The sequence below is a fragment of the Cryptomeria japonica genome, chromosome 5 (assembly GCF_030272615.1).
Source record: "Cryptomeria japonica chromosome 5, Sugi_1.0, whole genome shotgun sequence".
Taxonomy (NCBI): Eukaryota; Viridiplantae; Streptophyta; class Pinopsida; order Cupressales; family Cupressaceae; genus Cryptomeria; species Cryptomeria japonica.
In genome coordinates, this window is record NC_081409.1 from 491,680,712 (window position 1) to 491,701,866 (window position 21,155).

Genomic DNA, 21,155 nt, shown 5'->3' on the forward strand with positions numbered 1-21,155 from the left:
AGGATGTAGAGGGTGTAGGGGTCTGGCTTGCAAGTGGAACAACTACTGGGATGGGGGCCAAAGTGGGCTAAGGAGCTGGAAACTTTGGAAATAAAGGCATTGGAGGCCTTGAGGCTATCTTACCAGCCTGTGCTAAACAATTCTCTGCCCTTATGGTTATATCATAAGCATTTGGTAAGGAATCCCCACCCATTGATTGAATCATAACAGCGATATCACTATTAAGAGCCTTTAGGAAGTATACAAAGGCATGGTTTGAAGTTGGCTTAACCAAAAGAGGGACTCTATCCCATGTCTTTTGAAATCATCTATGAGCTGATGAGGTGCTCTTTTGATGGTAGTTAATTGCTCTACAAGTGATAGGTGATCACTTTTATCCTCAAAGCGTTTGAATAATTTCTCATCTAATTCATCCCAATTGTGGATGGAGTTATGAGGTAATTCTCTGTACCATTGCAAGGTTTTTTCTTTCAATGACAAGGCTAATAGCCTAACGGCCATATCATCCTGTGTAATATCATGGACACTGGAGATATTTGCAATCTCTTGAATGTGTTCCACTGGTGTAATGGAGGTTTCACAAGTGAAATCAGTTATACTTTTTAATGCAGCTATAGGTATATCATGTTTTTGAGCTAAAATAAGGGGACTTCCTCCATTAAAGGTAGCAAAAGTCTGATTTCTAGGGTGAGCCATATGGAATAATGGTCTATTTAACTAAGTGGTTCGAACCCTAGGTTGTGATGATCTAATAGGTGGAGTAGAATGAGATCTAGGGGAGTGGTTAACTCCAACTCGAATCCCCCTAACTGGTGATAAGGAAGATCTACGTTTCCTTCTTCTAGAGTTTGAAAATGAAAGTTTTGAATACTGAAAAATAGCTCTAGAATATGACCTCATTTGAATGTTGGGCTTGAAAATGGTAGGTCTGGTCAGAGAACCAAGATGTGAATAGAGAGTTGCCAAGTGCTTGGAAATGAATCTCTTCTAGGTCGGTATACTAAGAATAGCTCTAGTTCCTTAACATGAGTGTTGGAATTCTTTACCTAGCACCATCTAACCAACAACTTGATGTAATGCCCCACCGGGCCTACCAGAAATTGTTGTCACAAAAGTTTGCACCTTTGTCTGAGCTATCAACTTAGACAACCTTGTGAAATATAGAAACAACCTCCAAGTGTGGGACCTTGACATGTGAGGTTGAATCTCTGGACAAGGCCGACTTCCTTTCCAATCAAGGTGCAGTGTTGAACTAACCCTACACTTGTAAAGCATATTTCTAAACCTATTCTAGTGACTTGCGGAGGAAAAGGGAAAATAAGTGCAAAAAGTAAATGGAGGTGATGCACAAAGACTAGAATTTGTCTTCCCTTGCCCATAATTGCACCAAACATTTATGAAAGCTACCCGGACATACACAATCCTCTCTCTTTACTTTGTCTCTAAGGAGGAAAAGAAGTCAAAACTTAATGGGATGCTGGAAGGGATTGAAATATATCCGCAATCAATGCACATAAGAACACTTAACATAATTTGCGATCCAAAAACAGAGAAAGAGAAGTTGCAAGTATAAAGGTGAGGTTATACACACAAGGTACTTGAAAGCAAAGATATGGTAAAATAGATAAGTTTATTGATATGAAGGCAAGGCAAAATTATAGTTACAGAAGTGATTTCCATTAGAGAAAAAGAGGAAGAGTGCTGAATTTTTTTTTTACATTATTGCCTTTATGGTGCAAGCATAACTTTGATTGGGTGTTGAATTCAAAAACCCTAACCTATTAGGGTTTGGCTACAGAAAGAATGAAAATACATGGATCAAATTGAAAGATTTGATTGCTTTTGTGCTGGAACAGATCCATTCAAGCAGAGAAAGACGAAGAGAGGCATTGTTGCAGTCGATGTAGGCAGGACACGCTCTGTCACAGGGATGGTGTATAACATTTTCTGTCAGGACAGGAAGGTCCTCTGCGAACAGTAAATGGGCATGGAAAGCCTTGAAGAGGTTCGACAAAGGTAGTTGAAATTGTCCTGCATAGTTTGGAGGTAATTGATATAAGATCTGATCCGATCTGGGTCGTGAACGAGGTTAGAATTAATTAGTGTTACACGGCCGTTGGTGACGGGAGGACGCGGGGACGGGTTTCAGGGATGGGGGGACAAAGGGCCTAATTTTGGGGACGGCGATAGGGGGGTGGTGGGGTGGTGGTGCTGATATACTTATACATATACTTATAGTACTTGAAAAACTAGTTGTGAAAAAATGTATAATAGTATAAGAATTTCATTTCAAATGAAATTATTTATAGGAAATTAGTAAAATTATAAAATAGTAAAATAGCAAAATTGAAATACTAAATCTAAATATGAAGATTTCTTGAATGCTAAGTGCTAAATAAAATTTGACAAATGAAATTGTCAAATTGGAGATTTCTATTATATCGAACATATGAATATCGGATATGACAAAGTCTATAAAGATGATTACATGATATATCATTACAATGAGCAACAAATAGCAATAGCATAACAAAAGAAAAAATGTCAAAATGCCAAAATGTCAAAACTCAAAATGTAGTGAAGGGAGGCCTCTAATCATTTGCAAACTCCTCATCACTAGAATTGTTGGACTCCCCACGGTCAAGATCCCTCAAGCTAACACTAACTAGCCCTGAATTTGAAGTGGTAGGATCATCCTCATCAATTTGTGCTTGCTCTTCTGGCCCTACATCCCATCGGGTTGCTGGACTCTCCTTGTACACAAGTGTCTTGCGCTCAATGAGACGCAAAGCACTATGTACGGCCACAAGCTTCTCTACTCTCTTAGAGGTAAGTCTATTCCTCTTAAGAGAGTGGATGAAGCTATATGTAGACCAATTCCTCTCAACAGCTGAAGAACTAGAAACTTGGAGTAGCATATGGATAGCTAGAGTGTTTGTCAAAGATTTCTGACCATGACAATTGCACCACAAAAGTGGGTCCTCTTGTGCCATAGTTTCTATATCCGTCTTTGCCGCATTTGAATAACCCTTAAGAGTGGCAAATATTGTCCACTCAGTGTGAATTTTGCCGGCATCTCTAGCAACGTACATCTTCTCTATGCACCTAAAGAACCTCACATTCACTTCATCATCCTGAATTGGTGTAAGTCTACTCGGTCTAGCCTTGTACCACTTAGGATTCAAGGCATAGGCAACCATATGTAAAGGAGTGTTGAGCTTGTCCCATCCGCGCTGAAGGATTGGTCGAATGTGCTCATTGTAGAATGCTAGAGTGGGGTCCTTCACTCGCACGACAACTCTCATCTGGTGAAGCATACAATCAATGCATTCATACACCTCTCCAAGGTTAGGTGTGTCCCCATCCCCATATGTAATGACCCGGAATGCAGGAGAAATGATGGAGACAATGTATTTTGCATCAGTCCAAAACACATCACTCTTCACTATTGCCTTCACCCTTCTCCCCTACTTTGTCTTGGCCTCGACCCACCTATTCCACTCTATTGTTATAACCATGAGTTGCAATGCCTCTTGCAACTCAATCGTTTTCTCCAAGAGAATGAAATAGGATGCATATCTGGTCTCATTTGGTTTCAAGAACTCCTTCGCAAAGGTCTTGAAGAGTGCATGTGAAGTGTGGTGGTTGTAGATAAACATTTGCACATCTCTCTCATCGCTGACCACTCCTCTAATCCAATCAGTCTTCCACATGTCCTAGAGTGCATTGTTCATGACATGCACACAACATGGAGTACACCAAATATGTCTATAGGCTGCCTCAATAAGTTTCCCTGTTGCTCTACACACATGGGTTGTATCTGTCACTACTTGGACCACATTTTGTGGCCCAACCCCCTCAATAGCCTCCCTGAGGACCTCAAACTGGAAATCAGCATCTTTGCGATGCCCTGTACAATCAATTGCTTTGAGAAACTATGGGCCCTTTGCACATGTGACCATGATGTTGATGAGTGGACAATGCCTAATGTCCATCCACCCATCCATAACTATGCTCCACCTGGAGGCCATCCAACATGCCTTCATCTTCTCCATCAAAATATTGGTCTTGGAATAGCTCTTATCCAAGATTGTGGTCCTCAATTTCGTCTCACCTGGTGGCACATATGATAGTCCTCCCTTTTCCACCTTAGACATCATCTCCCTATGATAAGGATATTGAGTAACATGAAATGGGATGCCATTGGCAATGAAGAATCTGCCAATGGACTCATCTATTTCATCCTTCAGCTGCACATTAAACATATCAGTTATGGGGTTACTTTGCATCTTGCATTTCCTTGTTCCCTTAGCCTCTCGTGATTGGGGCATGGCACTAGAAGTGGAAGCGGATGAAGTTATATACATCATTCCTCTCGTCTGCAATGTATGAGAAGAAGTATGTTGCACTTGTTGGTTCTGCCGAAGGGATGCCCTAGCAGACATAGTAGTAGGGACTGCAACTGCTCTATCATTTGGAATGCCCCAAAGCTTGTTCATCTCAATTCTGTATTCTATATTTTTAGGTTTCCAAGAACTTACATGGATCCACACCTTTTCCTCTCCAAAAAAGGAAGTGTGCATTCACTCTAGTGATGCTACCAAACCATGTTAGCCCACAAATGTTGCATTGCCACTTCCTTGTTCCCCCACCTATACTCGATGTGCCTTGAATTTTTGAAGCAAACTGTTTTAGAGGAGATTTAGGATCATAAAGACCCCTAGCATACTGTGCCAACAACTCTGAAGGGCAACCTATACTAGTTGGTGTGCTCGCCATGGAACTAGATTGGGCTCCAGGATCAGCCCCATTGTCAACCCCCTCAGCCTCAGGTTCAAAATTTGAATCATTTCCGCTATGAGAATGGATTTCCATCTCATCCTCACTCATGTCATGGGAGGTCATTGTGATAGTCACATTGCATTTCACAAAATAAAAATAAATTCAGCCTTGTTTAACAAATAATAAATTTGAAATTTCAATTTTGAAAACAAAATTTTAAATTTGATGTTGAATCTTGAGGGCAAAATTATGAATGATTCATTCACCATTTCACCCTTAAGATTCAACATCTAATTTGGTTTTGAAATGAATAAAAAAAAAATGAGTTTAAAAACCAAAAATTTGAAAGTCAGAAAATCAAATGAACAAAAAAGAAGAAAAAACCTACCTTGTGCCTGAAAAATCTCTCCAAAATGTTGTAGAATTCTCTTCCTTCTCTTCTTCTTGCTCCTTCTCACTCCTCTCACACTTGCATTCACTCATTTCACTCCTTCAATCAGACTTCTCCAACTTTTTTCTCCTCTTCAGCTTGCTGGAAAAAAATCAGACTTAGAAATGTGAATGAAATCACTAAATTTGCTGGTTTTGTGTTGCATTGGGGGAAGGGGTGGGGCGCACGTCAAATTAGGGTTACTCCCAACCCCCAAAATTCGCTCATATTTAAAGAAATTAAAATTTAAAATGCTTTTTTCTGTTGGTGGATGAGAGAATCTTGGGCGTCTCCCCGCACCTCGAGAGACTTCTTGGTGTTTCCCAAGGAGTCTCGGAGACGTTGCGACATCTCCCAAGGAATCTTGGAGATGCCAAGACATCTCCAAGGCTCCTTGGAGACGTTGAGACGTATCCGCATCTCCGGCAGAGCACCGGTGGTGGTGGCGGGACAGTGGGAGAGGCCATGTCCCCGTCTCCCTGTCTTGGAGACGTCCTTGTCTTGGAAATGTAGGCCTAAGGGAGGGATACACGTTTCCGTGGAACACTAGAATTAATTATCAACCTGCTAGTCGACAACTATTTCAGGTAGCGATTTGAATTTGAAATGTCTATCTAGTTTGAATGTGGACCATTGGATTTGGTCTTTGCGCGAAAATGAGCGATTGGGATGCATCATAGGTGTCCACATATCGAGCGATTAAAACATTGCCGTTGATCTGAACCTTCATTGTTAGACAAATGATCAAGATCGAACAAGGAGCCTCAATAAAAACCATTGCGATCGTTGGGTCAGAGAGACCAAAAAAGAGTCTCTTTGATTGCGGATAAGGCACTTGAGTTAGTAAGTTAAGAATTTGGACCAATAAGATATCTCCACTTGGTCATTGTCAGTATTGAAGTTCATCGGGCCAATGAAATGGCCCCATTTCAGTTCCCTGTCAGCACATATAGTTGTCAGCCCTACCACCTCCCTGAGTTGAACCATTGATGATACTCGATGGCATCAAAGAGACCGTCCCCTTGTTGATCGATGCTAATAGTGTATGCCATGTTGAGGAGACATTGACATCTTGAAGAGACCATTTTGAATCTCATTGACGCCAAAGAACATGTGGCGGAGGATCCCCTTTATGTTGATGATGTCACTTGTAGACTTGGTTGGTGAGACTTTGGCACTTCGGAGATACATGTCTTGAGGTCTTATCGATACCAATGGAAATGGACATACCGCCCTGAGGTTAGATCATTAGAGAGACTTTATCATTTTAGGGAGACAAATTTTGAGTCTCATCAATACTGATGGAACATAACATAAGGCTTGGTGGCTAGGTCTCATCGGGGAGACATACCGGTATCGGGTAGATAGTTTTGAGGGTCTTATCAGTGCCGATAGGATGGCAAATAGGGCAAGGCAACCGGTAGCGTGTAAAGAGTGTCTGGTTTTGAGAACGATTAAGTGGCCTCCGGTTGGTCAACATAAGTGATTTAACCGATTGAGCAAGTCAACTAAAAATTAGAATTATGGCTGGAGAACAAATAGGTCATGGTGCCTAGGGTTTAGGCCTTTTGGGGTTTAGAGTGGCTGAGGGGGGTTTAAACCATTGAGGATGTCTGAGACCAATTATAACCAATGGCTTAAGGATGACATAAAATTTTAACTGGTTGTTTATCGAGTATCTTCACAATTGTTTGGATTTTCTTCAGTTGATTTAGCATATTTTAATTTAGCCATGTGGACAGTTGAGCAGTCTTCTATAGCACATATCATGAGACTATTCCTTCCATCTCTTTTCATGGAGTTTCTTCTACCTTCGCCGTTGGATTTGTTTCTTCCCAATAGGAGGAATGTGGTTTGCGGCTCTTGGATCTTCATTGGCATTCATCCTCAAGCCTTCATCTTTGACATTTGAGCTTCTCTCTTATGGGGGGGATACATTGTCTCTTCTTTTCTCTCCTATGGGGGGGGGATCTTGATTGTACCTATGTGACTGATTCAGTACTTGGGGGGACATTTGTAGTTGTTCATTCTTAGTCACTTGTACTCTTTTTTATTTCTTTCTCTCTCTTTTGGAGAAGAGTTTTCTCCCACTGTGTTGTTTGCCTTTTTCTCCATTTGTGAGAATTGCATTAGTTTGTACATGGCTACCTAATTAGGCGTTTGTTGCCAAGACCCATTCATGCTTGCATCTTTGCATCCATCATTAGCTCTTTAGCTTATCCCTAAATTAATCTAAAGAGGGGTGTTGGAGTAATTAGGACATTATCTAATTATTAATTAATTAAGGCCTTTAATTACTTTATTCACTTAAGCTAAACTTAGGCACTTTTTCGCATTTTTTCAATTAGGCTTATAAGACCTTAAGTTGTTTCGGTCATTATGATTGTGACACTTGGCACTAGCTAATTTAATCTTTCTTTAGGGTTTAGCCTAGGGTTGCTTTCATCCTTTCATAAGGATTCATTCATTCATTTGTAACATATCTAATTTCGCAATCAATTCAAAATTCTTAAACTGTGTTGTGCAAATTATCCTTAATTTCTCTATTTGATAGGTGGTGTGCTTGTAGATGATTCTTGGGTTGTGGGGTTGAATAATCAACTTCTACAATACCATGGCACTAAAAAGTGCAGAAGAAATAATAATGAAAGACTTAAATGAGTTAATTTGTACTACCTCAAATAGTTTATATATAGCAGAGAACTTGGGTGGGTTTGGTAGCCTAGTATACCATAATTAGAACCTTTCAACTCACCTAATAACAAATTCAGATGTTTAATTACAAATTACATATTATAGATTTGTCAACCACCCCTCTTGCATGTCTAATATGTGCAATCTGAGTATTATATGCAAATGATTCACACCTGCGCCTTGGTTCCAGTCATCTATTAAAATTTGTAAAGATACTTGAAGTGTGTTTTTAATCTTTTATACCACAGCCAGACATAGATTTTGTTAATTAGCATTCCGAGCTAACTGGCTATCTTTCACCTTGCTTTTTCTTTAATGCTTGTATACAACATGCCAAGCAAATCAGGCACATCTACTAAAATCAGCTAATCTGCCTTGGTAGTTATTTAATGTTAAACACACTTTTCCAATTGTTGCACAGTTTTTGTGCTCCCATGACACTTTTCTCTTCTAAACTGATGTACATTGGTCTTGTAATTATTAGTGGCTGTTCATTCCCAACTGGCACATTCATCGTTTATCTACAAATAATTGCAGTTATATCCATCCGTGAGTTTTGAGATTTGTCATCATCTTCTTCCGACTCCTTTACAGTCAAATAGGTCGTTGAGAAATTTTTTGGAGACTTACACCCACCTTGGATGATGCCAAACTCCAATGAAATTAAAATTGTGGTATTGGCACCAAGAGATTGCAACCAATCTTATGATTGAAAGCTATGAGTTTTTTTTTTTCTCATATTACCAATAGACATGTGCTATCAGCTGTTTGTAGTCAAGCTTGATGTTTAATTTGCTTCTCAATGAACGCCCCCAATCTCTTTTGGGATGGTAACTTTGTTGTGCATGTCAAATTCTTAGAAAGTTGAAAGTAGTTCTGATTAATATTGTCAAATGCATCTCATAATAATGCATAATTAGTAATTACATTTCTATCTTCTATGTTCACTTCCATTTCTATCATACTTCTTTGTGTATTAGTTTATATGAATTTCTGACAATTATTAGTTTCAAGAGGAGAATTTAGTTCTAAAGTGCCAGCTTATTATGAAGTTTATTCACAGGAACTTACAATCTACAAACACGTTACCTAGGTTATATTCTTTCTTTTCAAGTTTTCTAACTCATCATCACTCGTGTTATTGATACTATTATTATATTATAACATCCATATTAATTATTGGCTTTCTACTTTGATCAATATGATGCCTTTCTACATACCAAAAAGAAAGTGTTTTTTTTAAAGTTTTAACTTCATTTGGAAAGACAGCATTTGGAGCATCCAAATTCTTATCTAGCTTTCAGCACATTTTCTTCATTGTTTAAATTTTACATGAAAGGATGAACCATTGGCGTCTTCATTTGAGATATAAGTCTGTATTGGTTTATGTGCTTTCCTTCAAACTATTGCTATTACAATTATAACTAAGTTCTGTTCTGATGTTTGCAGCATTCAGCTTGGAGAAGTGTTTTCGAACAGCTTTTGCATTACTAATGCTTCACGTATGGCTCTGCTTGTCACGCTTGAAGTTAGAGGGAAAGGATGGTATTGAGTTAGGACAGTATTTGTATGAGCACTACAACCGTGACTTAGAACTGAGAGTTGCATCTGCTGGGGTTAGTACATAAGTCGTTCAGATTCTTATTATTATGAACACTGGCAAAAATGCATACTATATAATTTCTGCATTACCATCACTACAGAGAAAAGGAACTTTAAAAAGATTATTTTGGAAGCTTTACAAAATTACAAATAGTTATAGCTACAAACATATTAAGCTGTATAATAAGCCAAGTGGTGCTTAGGTCTGTTTTCTCGTGCACCAAATTTTTGTAAACAAAATGAACAGTCACTGCTGATCATAACGAATAAATAATGATTTTAGTGATCGTTGAACAAAAAATGACTGTTGTGGTGACCAGCCAAAAACAATATAAGTAAATTTAATTCTATTTTATATTTAATCTGAGAGGTGAGATTGAATGAAAAGGTCAATATGTCATGTCTATTGGTAATGAAAATTAATAATAATTTTGATTAATCAGGTATTTAACAAGCCCTTTTTTGTTGGAAAGGCTTTGGCCTCAAAGCACCAGTAAAATATGATAATGCAATGTTCCCTTTTCTGCTCTAGTTTGTTTTGGGGTCTGTTGGCCAATTCTGAGACCCGTTGGTCAGTCAGAGGCAGAATTAGGGTTTCCTATTTTCTAGGAGGATGCTTTGGCAGTTTTGGTGGCTTGCATGTTGGAATTTTATAGTTCTGATTCTGGATTCCTTCTGGGTTTTCAGAGAGCTTCTCGATGGTGTGACATGCAACTGAATTCGAGGACTTTTCTGAACTTACTATTTTTAGAAGTGGGGGCGATGATAACTTATTTTTCTAGCTTTTTCTGGGTTTTCAAAGAGCCTCGCGAGGGTGTGACATGCAAACGAATCCGAAGACTTTTTCCGGACTTACTATTTTTAGTAAGTGCGACGGCTGCTCAGAATGTGGTTAAAATCACTTTGGAAACACTTACTATTTTTAGCAGTATGCTATTTTTAGTAAGTACTATTTTTAGTAGGATGTCAACAGGTTTGTTCAAATGGCTATTTCCGATAGGTCAGTTTGAGTAGTTGGTCTTCCAGCATATTTGGTGTTATTCTTGGCAAGGGTTCTTTAGCTCAGTTCAGTGACTATTTCTGGCAGGGCAATTCTCTCAGCTTGTTTCCCCATATCCTTGGAGTTTGTTTTGGCAGGTTTAGTATTTAATGAAAAAATGGTGTTTTTAAATTAAATTATAACTTAAGGCAAAGGTTGGACGATTTATTTAAAAAGGATTGCTTAAGTTATATTGATATCTAAGTCATTTCCTTAATTAGATGTGGGCGATTTTTGGTTGAGGAAAATATTTTATAAGTGAATTATTGTTAAGGCAAGGCGGACACCTTAGCCGGAAAAACAAGACAATTTTATGATATAATTCACTTTATTCTTTAAACGCCATAATACACTTTATCAATGTATTTTTTATAAAGTGTATTTGCCACCAAGTAATGGGTGAATTTGGAGAAATGAAATGAAATTCAAATTAAGGAAATTGGAATGTGGTTGTTTAATCCCATATTGGAGGGAAAAGAAGTTCGACTTGAGGAGGAAGTTATAAATATGTGCCTTGGCCTTCATTTGGGACTATCCAAGAACATGTTTATAGCGAAATGCTATCAAAATGCAGAGTGAAAGCTTCGGGGAACGCTTACCTCCTAGCCATAGCTTGATTTCTTGCTTGCAATACAACAACTAGTCGAGCCAAATACTGCTCTTCATTCAAAGGAGTGGATTGAAGATAATGTTGCAGATTTTTGTATTAGTTTTTTGATTCTGGAGTGTTGTGTGGATTTTTAGTTTGCTGTGGCTGTAGCATGTTTTAGTTCATAACTATCAGTTCGTGTGTCAGATCATTCTGGGTACTTGCTCATTCATTTCCTATACCTTGGGCGATTCATCCTGTAAGTTTTTATTGAATATCTTGGGGTATTGGATTTTATATAGCAAGTCGAACCTTTCAGCTGTAATCGTCTTTGCTGGGAGGTGTTTGGGGTTGTGTTTTATGTTGATTCTGATTTGTTGGTGCCATTTTCTCATTGTAGCCTTAGTCGCTTTAAGCCTAGGGCCTTTGGAGTGTGTTTAGAGATAATTTGAGTGTGTGGGGAGTGATTTAGAAGTGTTTGTGAGGATTTTAATGTTGCTGTTCTGTATTTCCAGTCTGCTGTTCATTCATATCAGATTTAGTTTTTTTGGGGTTGAAGCTGCTTTTCAGGGATGTGAGTCTATTGGTGTGGTGTGAAGAGTCTTGGTAATAAGTTGCAGCTGTTAGTTTGTGTTTTGGCATTTGAATATCCATGATGAATCATATTGTAATGCTGGTTAGTAGTAATAACAACAATTTATTTTGAACTCTCTTAGTCCCATTGCATAAGTGGAAGAGGCTGGCCTTGCCGCCTAGTTTGGACAGTGATTCTAGTTATTTTGTAATCCATTTTTGCATTGTAAAGCTGATTAGTAGTACTAAGAGCTTTATACTTGGATTGTTGCTCTTTGTCCCACTGCATAAGTGGAAGAGGCTGGCTTGCCGCCTTCTTATCTATTGTAACACTGTCCTCCCGCTGAATAAGCGATTGAGTTGATTGCTATTTCATTTCTAGTCCTCCCGCTGCATAAGTGGCCGAATGGTTGTTGTTCTTTCAGTTTGTAATCTTCTAATTGGCTAGTTGCACCCATACTGCTGTAGAAGTTCTTACATCTGCTGGATAAGCAAAAGGGGTTGGCTTGCTGCCCAGTATTGTATTTGAGATTTCATTTCCAACAGTTATTTGAGCTAATGATCCCCTTGACACCGTATGCTCTCACCCTCCCATACTGGGCTCTCGGTGATCAGAAAGTGAAAGGTTTACTTTCAACATTTCCTTTCTGTGCAAGTTTGATTATTCAAACCTCAATGGGTGAGTCTTGTTGTGTAAAAAATAAAAAAAAATTAAGGGGGATATTACAGATAACCTATATGACTTCAATAAAATGTGACAATATTTGTGTGTCAAGGAAATACGAGGACACGTTTCTTGCCTTTTTACATGTGTCCCCATACAGGGGATGCAAGGGCGCCTTGGAAATTGTAATGCCTCCTCTCCACTAGTTGCTAGTTAGGAGCATGGATTTGCCTATTAGCCATCTCCGTAGACAAATTTACAGGTTAGGAGATGATTGGCTGACCAAGGGGATTTATACTTATTTATTTTCTTGGCCTTGGTGAGCTTATATTATGTAAACTTTGTAATATTTCATTATAAAGTTACTTTTTCTAAAATTAGACATATTTTATAAAGTAACTTTATGAAAGGGGTTAATTAAGTTGTCAATGATAAATATAAAGGTTACCCCTTATGCACACCTATCTAGGCAAAAAGGTGAATAAACTTTAATTAAAAAGTGGCCCCATCAATGATGATTATAACCCTCTAGCTAGGCGCCCAAGTTGAGAGAATATTCTTTGACATCTTGGCATATTGGAGCCCTAATTTGGGCGTTGAGTTTGGGAGAAGCATAAAGGAATGTGTACGACAATCATTTGGCATTCTATTTGTTCATTTTTCATCTCTCTTCAGGGAAATTACAGCTCTGAGGTCAGATCAACAGGATTCAAGTGTTGGAGAATGAAAACTCTTCAATTTTAGGCAAGCTTGGACGAAACCCCAGGCCATATTTCAAAGGAATTCACTCATAATTCCTATTTGGACTTTAAAATTCAGTCTTTATCATCATTTACAGACCTGCTACAACAAGGATCAGTTATTGGAGGTAATTGAGGGCAGAAAATATCATTTTCAAGCCCCATGTGGTCCTCCTATGCTGGCCGTACCATCATGATGTCATCAGTAGGGTTGATGAAATAAATTAGCAGCAATAAGGGTTTGAAAATTGAAGGAAATCCATTGGTAGTGTTAGCAATCAGCAAATAAATTGTTTTATCAGACTTTCTCAAGCTTATATGAGCAGTGTGAGCAATTCTTTGAGGATCACAGGGAAAATTCAGTGGTTTTGCCTGGGAGCTTGGTAAAACTGGTAGCAAATTTACTTAATTCTTCAATAATTGTTTTTGATAATTCTAGTGGATGCAAATAAACCTCATTGGAGGTATTGTCACAACCTGGATGTCACCATATTGTCATTTTGTGAGACCCATCAATAAAAGTACACTTCCAGGCTAGGCATTGGACTCCTGGTATGATATTTGTCTCTTCTTGGTGAAAGAAGCATTCTTATTGGGAATTATAGTTTGCTGTTGTAAAATTCAGAATTTTGGAATTATTTTTCAGTCAATTTATTTCCTTGCATTTTTTGCATTCAATATTCATTCAAAGTCCAAAACACAAAAAAAAACAGAAAAACATCAAAAACAAAACAAAAATCAAACAAAACCCCTTTGCTGGCCAAAGACAGAATCGGAAACAAAATCAGCAGATTGAATAAGATTTCAGTTCGGAATCTTACAAAAGTGTCTGCAGGCTGCCCCATAACCCCAGGTTGTTCAAGAAATGTTTTGAAAATACGCGCAGAAATGGCAGTGATAGCAGGCTGTCCCCGGGACAGCTGGGCAGGTCAAAGAGATCCTCTGAATGTCCCTGGAATGGCCAGCTGTCCCCACCGAGAAAAGTTAAAATCAAAATCACCTCCGATAAAACAATAAAAAACTAACATTGCTAATATTTTTTAGCTCTGAAATCAATTTATGTGGGTCCCAAAATATTTTATGCTGCTCCAAAATAAAGCTATGCAGATCGAAAACTTATGCTACTGTGATATCTCAAGGAATTCCAAAATGTATATGCAGGTCTGAGATTAAAGTTATGCTGCTCTGAAATCAAAAGCACCAAAATCAATTTATCTTTGAATGCCTTTACCTCTAAAATGTTTTTGAGCTTGTATATTTTCTTACTTTATGCCCTTGCTTATTATTTCCTTGGTAAGTATTATTGCCAGTTACTTTTGTTTTCCTAATTGTTTCTTCATTTTCATCCAGTTTGCCTTTCTACCTTATCATTTTTCTCCTTTAATAATGACGTGTAAAAAGAATTTTATTTTCCTTCCCTTATAATTTTTTGTTTATATTTATAACTTATTCTTTTTTCCTTTTTTCTTAGTTTTTTTTGTTGTCTTTTTGCTTCAAACTTTACTTTTTTTACTTTTTAATATTTTGTCATTATACTCTTTTGGCCTTTTCGTTTTGTAGTGCATGCACATTGGTAATAAAAACTTAAACAATTAGAAATCGAAAATTTCAATTTTGTTGATTTGTATATTTACTCGTGTGAATTCTCAATTCAGCTCTAATGTTTCATGTGGTTATACAATGGATATGGTGAATGTCTTAGATTCTTATCATAAGAATATTTGAAATTATTTATATCTTTATATTTCTCTATCTTTGAAAAAGTCATCTTGCCCTCTACCATCTTGGAAATGCATCCCCTTGTTCTCCAAGTGCTCTTTTGAGGTATGAAACATGAAACACGTGGTGGCTCCTACTATTTTCTGGCAACTCAAGTTGATATGATGAAGGATGACAGATGATGATACATCTCTCACAAAGTACCCAAAGCTGATTCACATATGCATGAACTTATGCTCGTGTTGATTAATGCATTGAACTTATGAGACAAGTGTTAGTAAAGAAAAAATTAGGTGTATACAAAAGATACTTGGAATCAAGATACAAAATCATTTACGCATTAGGTTGTTTGAAAATGGAACGCCAAATTCAATTCTAAATAGACTGATCCTAATTTAATGCCAATATTCTCTGTACTTGCTAAACATATGAACATATGTTTTCAGTAGCTTGGAGGTCAAATCATTTTGGGAAGGGGAGATGTTTTCATTTTTGGAACATGTTGTTCAAGCTTCTTGATGCATATTTTCTTTTTTTTAATCCATCTGATTAATAGGCAATGTTCACATCTGATTATTCAATATAAGAGTTATTTTAAGTTTGTCCAAATGGAGGTTATCAACATGGCGTAGGATTATATCACATATAGTCTACAATTACATGTTGGGAAATAATCTGCAAAATGTTGTATCTCTCCACTCTTAAATGGAATGATTTGACAACATTTGCATACTGTCTGATATTAATCCATGTTGGTTGAAGAGAGAAATTGTAGACAGAACACAATTCTATTCTTCTTTAGGAGAAATAACTTGGAAACAGGGTTTTTTGGAGTACCAAGCAAAGTGGAGTTACTTTCTAGAAGACTCTCATGGAAACTTTAACGTGTAATTTCCATACACTGATCTTTAAATCTTTCCCAAAGGAAAGCATGCAAATGAAGATTATGTTTCTTATGTCTTATGAATAAACACATTAATAAGATGTGTGGGTTTTTAGCCACTGTTGTAATGGAAAGGGCATTCCTGATTTGCAAAGATAGTTTAATGCTAAGATAAGTTAGCTTTCCTTTAGTTTATCTGTATGAGAATGATAAGATCTCTTTTAAAATTTTGTTTGATTGGAATTATTGATTTAATATAATAAGTTTTCATCATGCTTCAGTTATCTTCAATCCAACTTGTCCTTTGTCCAGAGAAAGTGCATGTACCTGGAAATTGGAATATGTGATTTCCAAGTAGCCATGTCTATATCATTATTTAAGATAAGATTGATAACAAGGGTCATGTTTCATATTTCTTTAAAAATGGAACACCAATAAGGTGTATAGGTTTTAGGAATCCTTGTGATGGAAAGGACATTTCTAGGACGAAAAGATATTCTAGAACTAAGATTAGGTAGCTGCCAGTCATCTTATTTGCCGGGAAATAATTACATTCCTTACATGATCTTTGTGTGGAACTTATTGATTAAAGTAATATCTTTTTAGTTCTTTAGTGAGGTTCAGTGTAATAATTCTATTGTAGCACGTACACCATAATGTTAATCTTGTTGGCTGGATGACCAGTTCTGTTTCTTGGATTTTAACCCTATTGATTTGTACTAATTGATTCTGTACAGCAAGTGTCTGTCTAATTTTGATACACTCTCGACATGTTAATGGTGTACTTTTTCTTACACTATATTCTGTATAATTTTGATTCTTCATTTTTCCCATGGTGTAATTTTGATTTGCATTCATGTATTAGAACATTTGAAGTTTAGAAAAAATAATTTCAGAATGCAAATCTCAGCACACAACCCTTTATATATGAGAAACAAATATATTTCTAAAATACATTTTGAGGATCACAAGATGTATCCCTATCCAGACTATATTTATAAATGAAAGCTTGATTTTGGATCAATAAACAAATAGAGAATTTTGATTTGCATGCATGTATTAGAACATCTGAAGTTTACAAAAAATAATTTTATAAGGTGAATTTTAGCACACAATCCTTTATATATTAGAAACTAATATTCTTCTAAAAAATATTTTGAGGATCACAAGATGTATCCGTATCCAGACTATATGTATCAATGAAAGCTTGATAACTTTTTGGGATCAATAAACAAATAAGAGTCAGGATCACTGACCAGTCAAAAGTTACTTGTTTCCATTATTTACCCCATTCTTGAAATGTGTAAGCCTGACAAAATTTAAGGAATTTTCCTTGTCTCATGAAGTGTTTATAATAATCTATTCCACTGTAAGATACAGATATTTTTGTTGGTAAAACATTAGGGCAAACACCTAGAAGAGATTATAATGTCAGAACTCAAATATTTCTGGCTCAAAAGTAGTGCCTACTATCTGTAATTAATTGTCCTCTGCAATCAATGTTCAGTGAACTAAATTATAATGGAGTTGAGATTGTGAATTTGTTTGAGAGTGCACAAGGTAGAAAATTTCTCTCTTGAATTCTTGTACACGTGTGATGGGGCTTATCAGATTTATCTTAATTGTTTCGAATCTCGATAACATTATGACTAGATTAAAGGAAACTGTACTATTCTTGCGAGTGTGTCTTGTCAATGAATCCAAAATTTTTATCTTCAGATACATGCAGGTGAGTTTTTGTATTGGCCAAGCTTGTCCCAGATGGATCTTTAGGGAAGGTAATCATTTTGCCTATTAGGTCCAAAGATTGGTCTATTGGAAAAATCTTCCTTACATGATGAGTTCTATAGAATTGAGAGGTTCATGAGGAAATGTAGTTCTATTTGTAGTATGCAGATCTGATTTTTTTTTGAAAGTGTTTTGCAAGGTTTGAAACCATTGAAATGGTTTGCTGATTGTTTGTTTTCAGATTTCATTTACCAAATAAGATGTATACTTTGAACGCATTTGCATAGAAAAAAATGAACACCAATATGCTTAAATATGAAGTTCACCATAAGTCATTTTAAGACAATACAAGGAATCTGAAAATAGTTCCATACAATAATCAAACCTGGAAAAATAACATTTTTTGACATTTTCAAGGCTTGAACAGCAGCTCAACCAGGTTTGAAACCATTGAAATGGTTTGCTGATTGTTTGTTTTCAGATTTCATTTACCAAATAAGATGTATACTTTGAACGCATTTGCATAGAAAAAAATGAACACCAATATGCTTAAATATGAAGTTCACCATAAGTCATTTTAAGACAATACAAGGAATCTGAAAATAGTTCCATACAATAATCAAACCTGGAAAAATAACATTTTTTGACATTTTCAAGGCTTGAACAGCAGCTCAACCAGCAACAATGACTTAACCCAAAGCACCAAATACTGAAAATATTCCTCCAACTCACTCCAAAACACCTTCCAACCCCAATGGTTCCTTCTACAATCCCAAATGCCTCAGCAAGGATGAAAACCAGACATATGCAGATTTAAACCCACTAATAGATCCCACGTGCCGAGGAAAATTAGGAACTACTCCCTAGAGGGGGATTTCATGCTATAAAATCATTTCTTCACCAAAACATGCATATGAAACCTTGAAATGGGGTGCATGTTGATGGCGTTTTTATGCAGAATCAAATACAATAAAGTATTGAATACTCTATCCTCTCTTGAACAAAGACTTCTCAAATGCTTAAGATTAGCAAAAAAGGATCACTTGAGATGACTCCAAGGTTCTCGATTTGACGTGTTGGATAGCTTGGATGGTATGATGTATTTGCTGTACCTGCAAGGAGACTTAGATAGTTGTTCTTTGCTAGATTCAATTCAAGCTCAATGGAATGACGTTCTTCGAATGATGTTGCAATATCGCTCTTTCCTATTACTACTGATCTTGGATTAAAAAATGAAAAAAGGAGTAAGGTTTAGGGATGCTACGCTAATGCTATGAATGCAAGACAATGGACAATTACAAGTGAGCTCAACTAAGCTTTGCTTTGACATGCTTTAAACATCTCCACAATGCTACTGCAATCTTCTAGGGATAGCTTGGCGATTTTCAAATCACTACCACAAACATTGACACCTTCAAGATGAAGCATATTAATGACGAAATGGCAATTGAAGTTAAGCTTGGGCTGAGATAAGTTTAGTCGACTACACAAGGTACATCACCATTGATGGAGTACTAGTAGTTTGAACAACGAGCTTCACTTTCAATCATGCACATACATCTTTCACTCATCTAAAATACTCAAAACAAATTCTATTCTACTTTTTTTGTCTTTTCAATAGTAACTTCTCATAAAAGGATGAAGACACAAGCAAATTCTTCAAAACTCAATGAGTCACCAGTACTTCAATGATTTTATTAATTTCTACAACATCAAGCAACAATTCTTTAAACTCTTCTAATCGATCCTTACAAATGAAATGAGTTGAGCTTATATAGAGCTCTCAATTACAATGAACGACCAAGATTAAACTAGAATTGAGGGCCTAGATTTTGCCACCTAAACACTAAGTAGGGTTTGTAACAACCAAAATACTTGTTGGTGTAATTATTCATTCATCTTGGATATAATTACACTTTACTTAAGTTTACTTAGGTACATGCATACCATTGTAGTTTGCATATGAGACACTTAGGGAGATGTGCATACATTGGGAGTGTGTATTTAGGAGAATTTTCACCTTTTATGGTGTGATCTTGTTGTTACTTTATCATATCCACTTATTGTGGGATGATAATTCCACCTTTGGTGGGTGATCCACCTCATGTGGAATATTTTACTATTTCTTCTACCTACCCCTACCTACCGTTGCATCTCTTGAGCCACATGTCATCATTGTGTGCTCTCTTGTCTCTTAGCCTTGCCTTTATAAGCTGGCTTATCATACATTGTATGTAATGATGATCCAGTTGATCTCTTTTGCATCTTGATAGGAATACAGTTTATTCTTGTCGTATTTTATCTCTCTTGTCATTGTGCTATCTATTGGTCTCTTTGATCTTGGTTGCTTCAAGCATAATCTCACATGGTATCAGAGCGGTTGGAGCACCATTGTATAGCCTTTGGAGAGATTTTATTGCGTCTTTGAAGGAGGTCAAGAGGCAGATCTGTGGAGAAGCATCTTATAGAGGTGTCCTAGACCAGATCCGACCTCATGAATTTTGAGTATAAATTCGTCTATATTTGGTGAAAATTGCATTTTGGGACTTTGGAAATATTTTTTACCCTATTTGAATAGTACAGTACGATTTTGTTAAAAACATATTAAAATATTTTTCTACTAATTTATTTTGTAGTTCTCATTTATTTTTAATTCGCAATTCTTATATTTTTAATATTGTAAAAATCATTTATATTATCAAAAAAATAAAAAAATAAAAATTTACGAGGAGATTGATCCCCCGACACCGTACTGTATGTGAAATCATTTTCTGTAGGGTTTGTTTGGGCCCTGCCACCCATTTTCTTTTGCACCATAGGGTATCGTTTGCTAGCTGCTGCTGCAGTACATGAGCCCTGCCAACATCTTTTGGCCTATGTTCTCAAGACTCAGTTCGGCCACCTCCCTTGACTCCACTGTCTGACAGTGATCAATGCACTCTATTGTTTTGATATGCAAACTGGCTCGTGGTATTAGCAGACGATTTGATTTCACTTTGGCGCCATTTGTATTCAGCGTAAGCCTATTTCATTTTCAATAAAGGTCATCTATGGAGATTTGATTTTGCTCATGTACGGTGCCACGACATCATCGTTCCTATCATATTATCTGCTAGCATTTTGAAGGGCCTTGGTGACTTCTCTGTTCGAGGTGGCCTGTATGTTTGGTCGAAGTATTATTACTTTGGCAACAAATATTCATTTCTTGGCCATTGTGAAATGAATTTGCAGCCTCTTTATAGGTCTGTGTATCTCTTTAAGAGGTCCTCATATGGTGGGTGAAGCCCCATATGGCCCCCACATGTTCTTTTTAAATTTTTCTTAAAAGTTTTTAAAAAAAAATGAAACTTTTAGAAAATAAAAAGATTTTTTTTATTCTCACAAGGAATATGCTACAGATTGGGGAATATTATTTATGTAATGTTGACGTCAGCATATGTGGAGAATTTTTGCCCCCCTCTCCATTTGCATTTTCAGTTTGATAGGCGATTTTCAAATGGCGATATCTCAAGCTCGGGACCTCTTTTTTCAGTGCAATGTTTTTTGATTTGGGCTAATTTTTCATGTACTTTCACATGGTGGTTCTGATTTGGGTGGACAGATTTTTTAGAAAATTCAGTTTTTGGTGACTGTACCTGTCCAATCCCCATTTCTGCAACTTTCGGGACTCCGTTCGGGCTCACACGAATCCCTTTTCAGGTGTCGTTTTTTT

At 36.8% G+C, this 21,155-nt stretch overlaps 1 protein-coding gene across 4 annotated transcripts in view; it reads left to right on the forward strand.

Moving 5' to 3' along the window:
- LOC131069783 (uncharacterized) overlaps window positions 1-21,155 on the forward strand; it is a 277,919-nt gene that overhangs the window by 60,769 nt on the left and 195,995 nt on the right. For all 4 annotated transcript variants that reach the window (XM_058005336.2, XM_058005337.2, XM_058005338.2 and 1 more), the window contains exon 4: window positions 9,356-9,522. In XM_058005336.2, coding sequence (XP_057861319.1) covers window positions 9,356-9,522 — 167 coding nt within the window. The remainder of the gene's footprint in view (window positions 1-9,355; window positions 9,523-21,155) is intronic.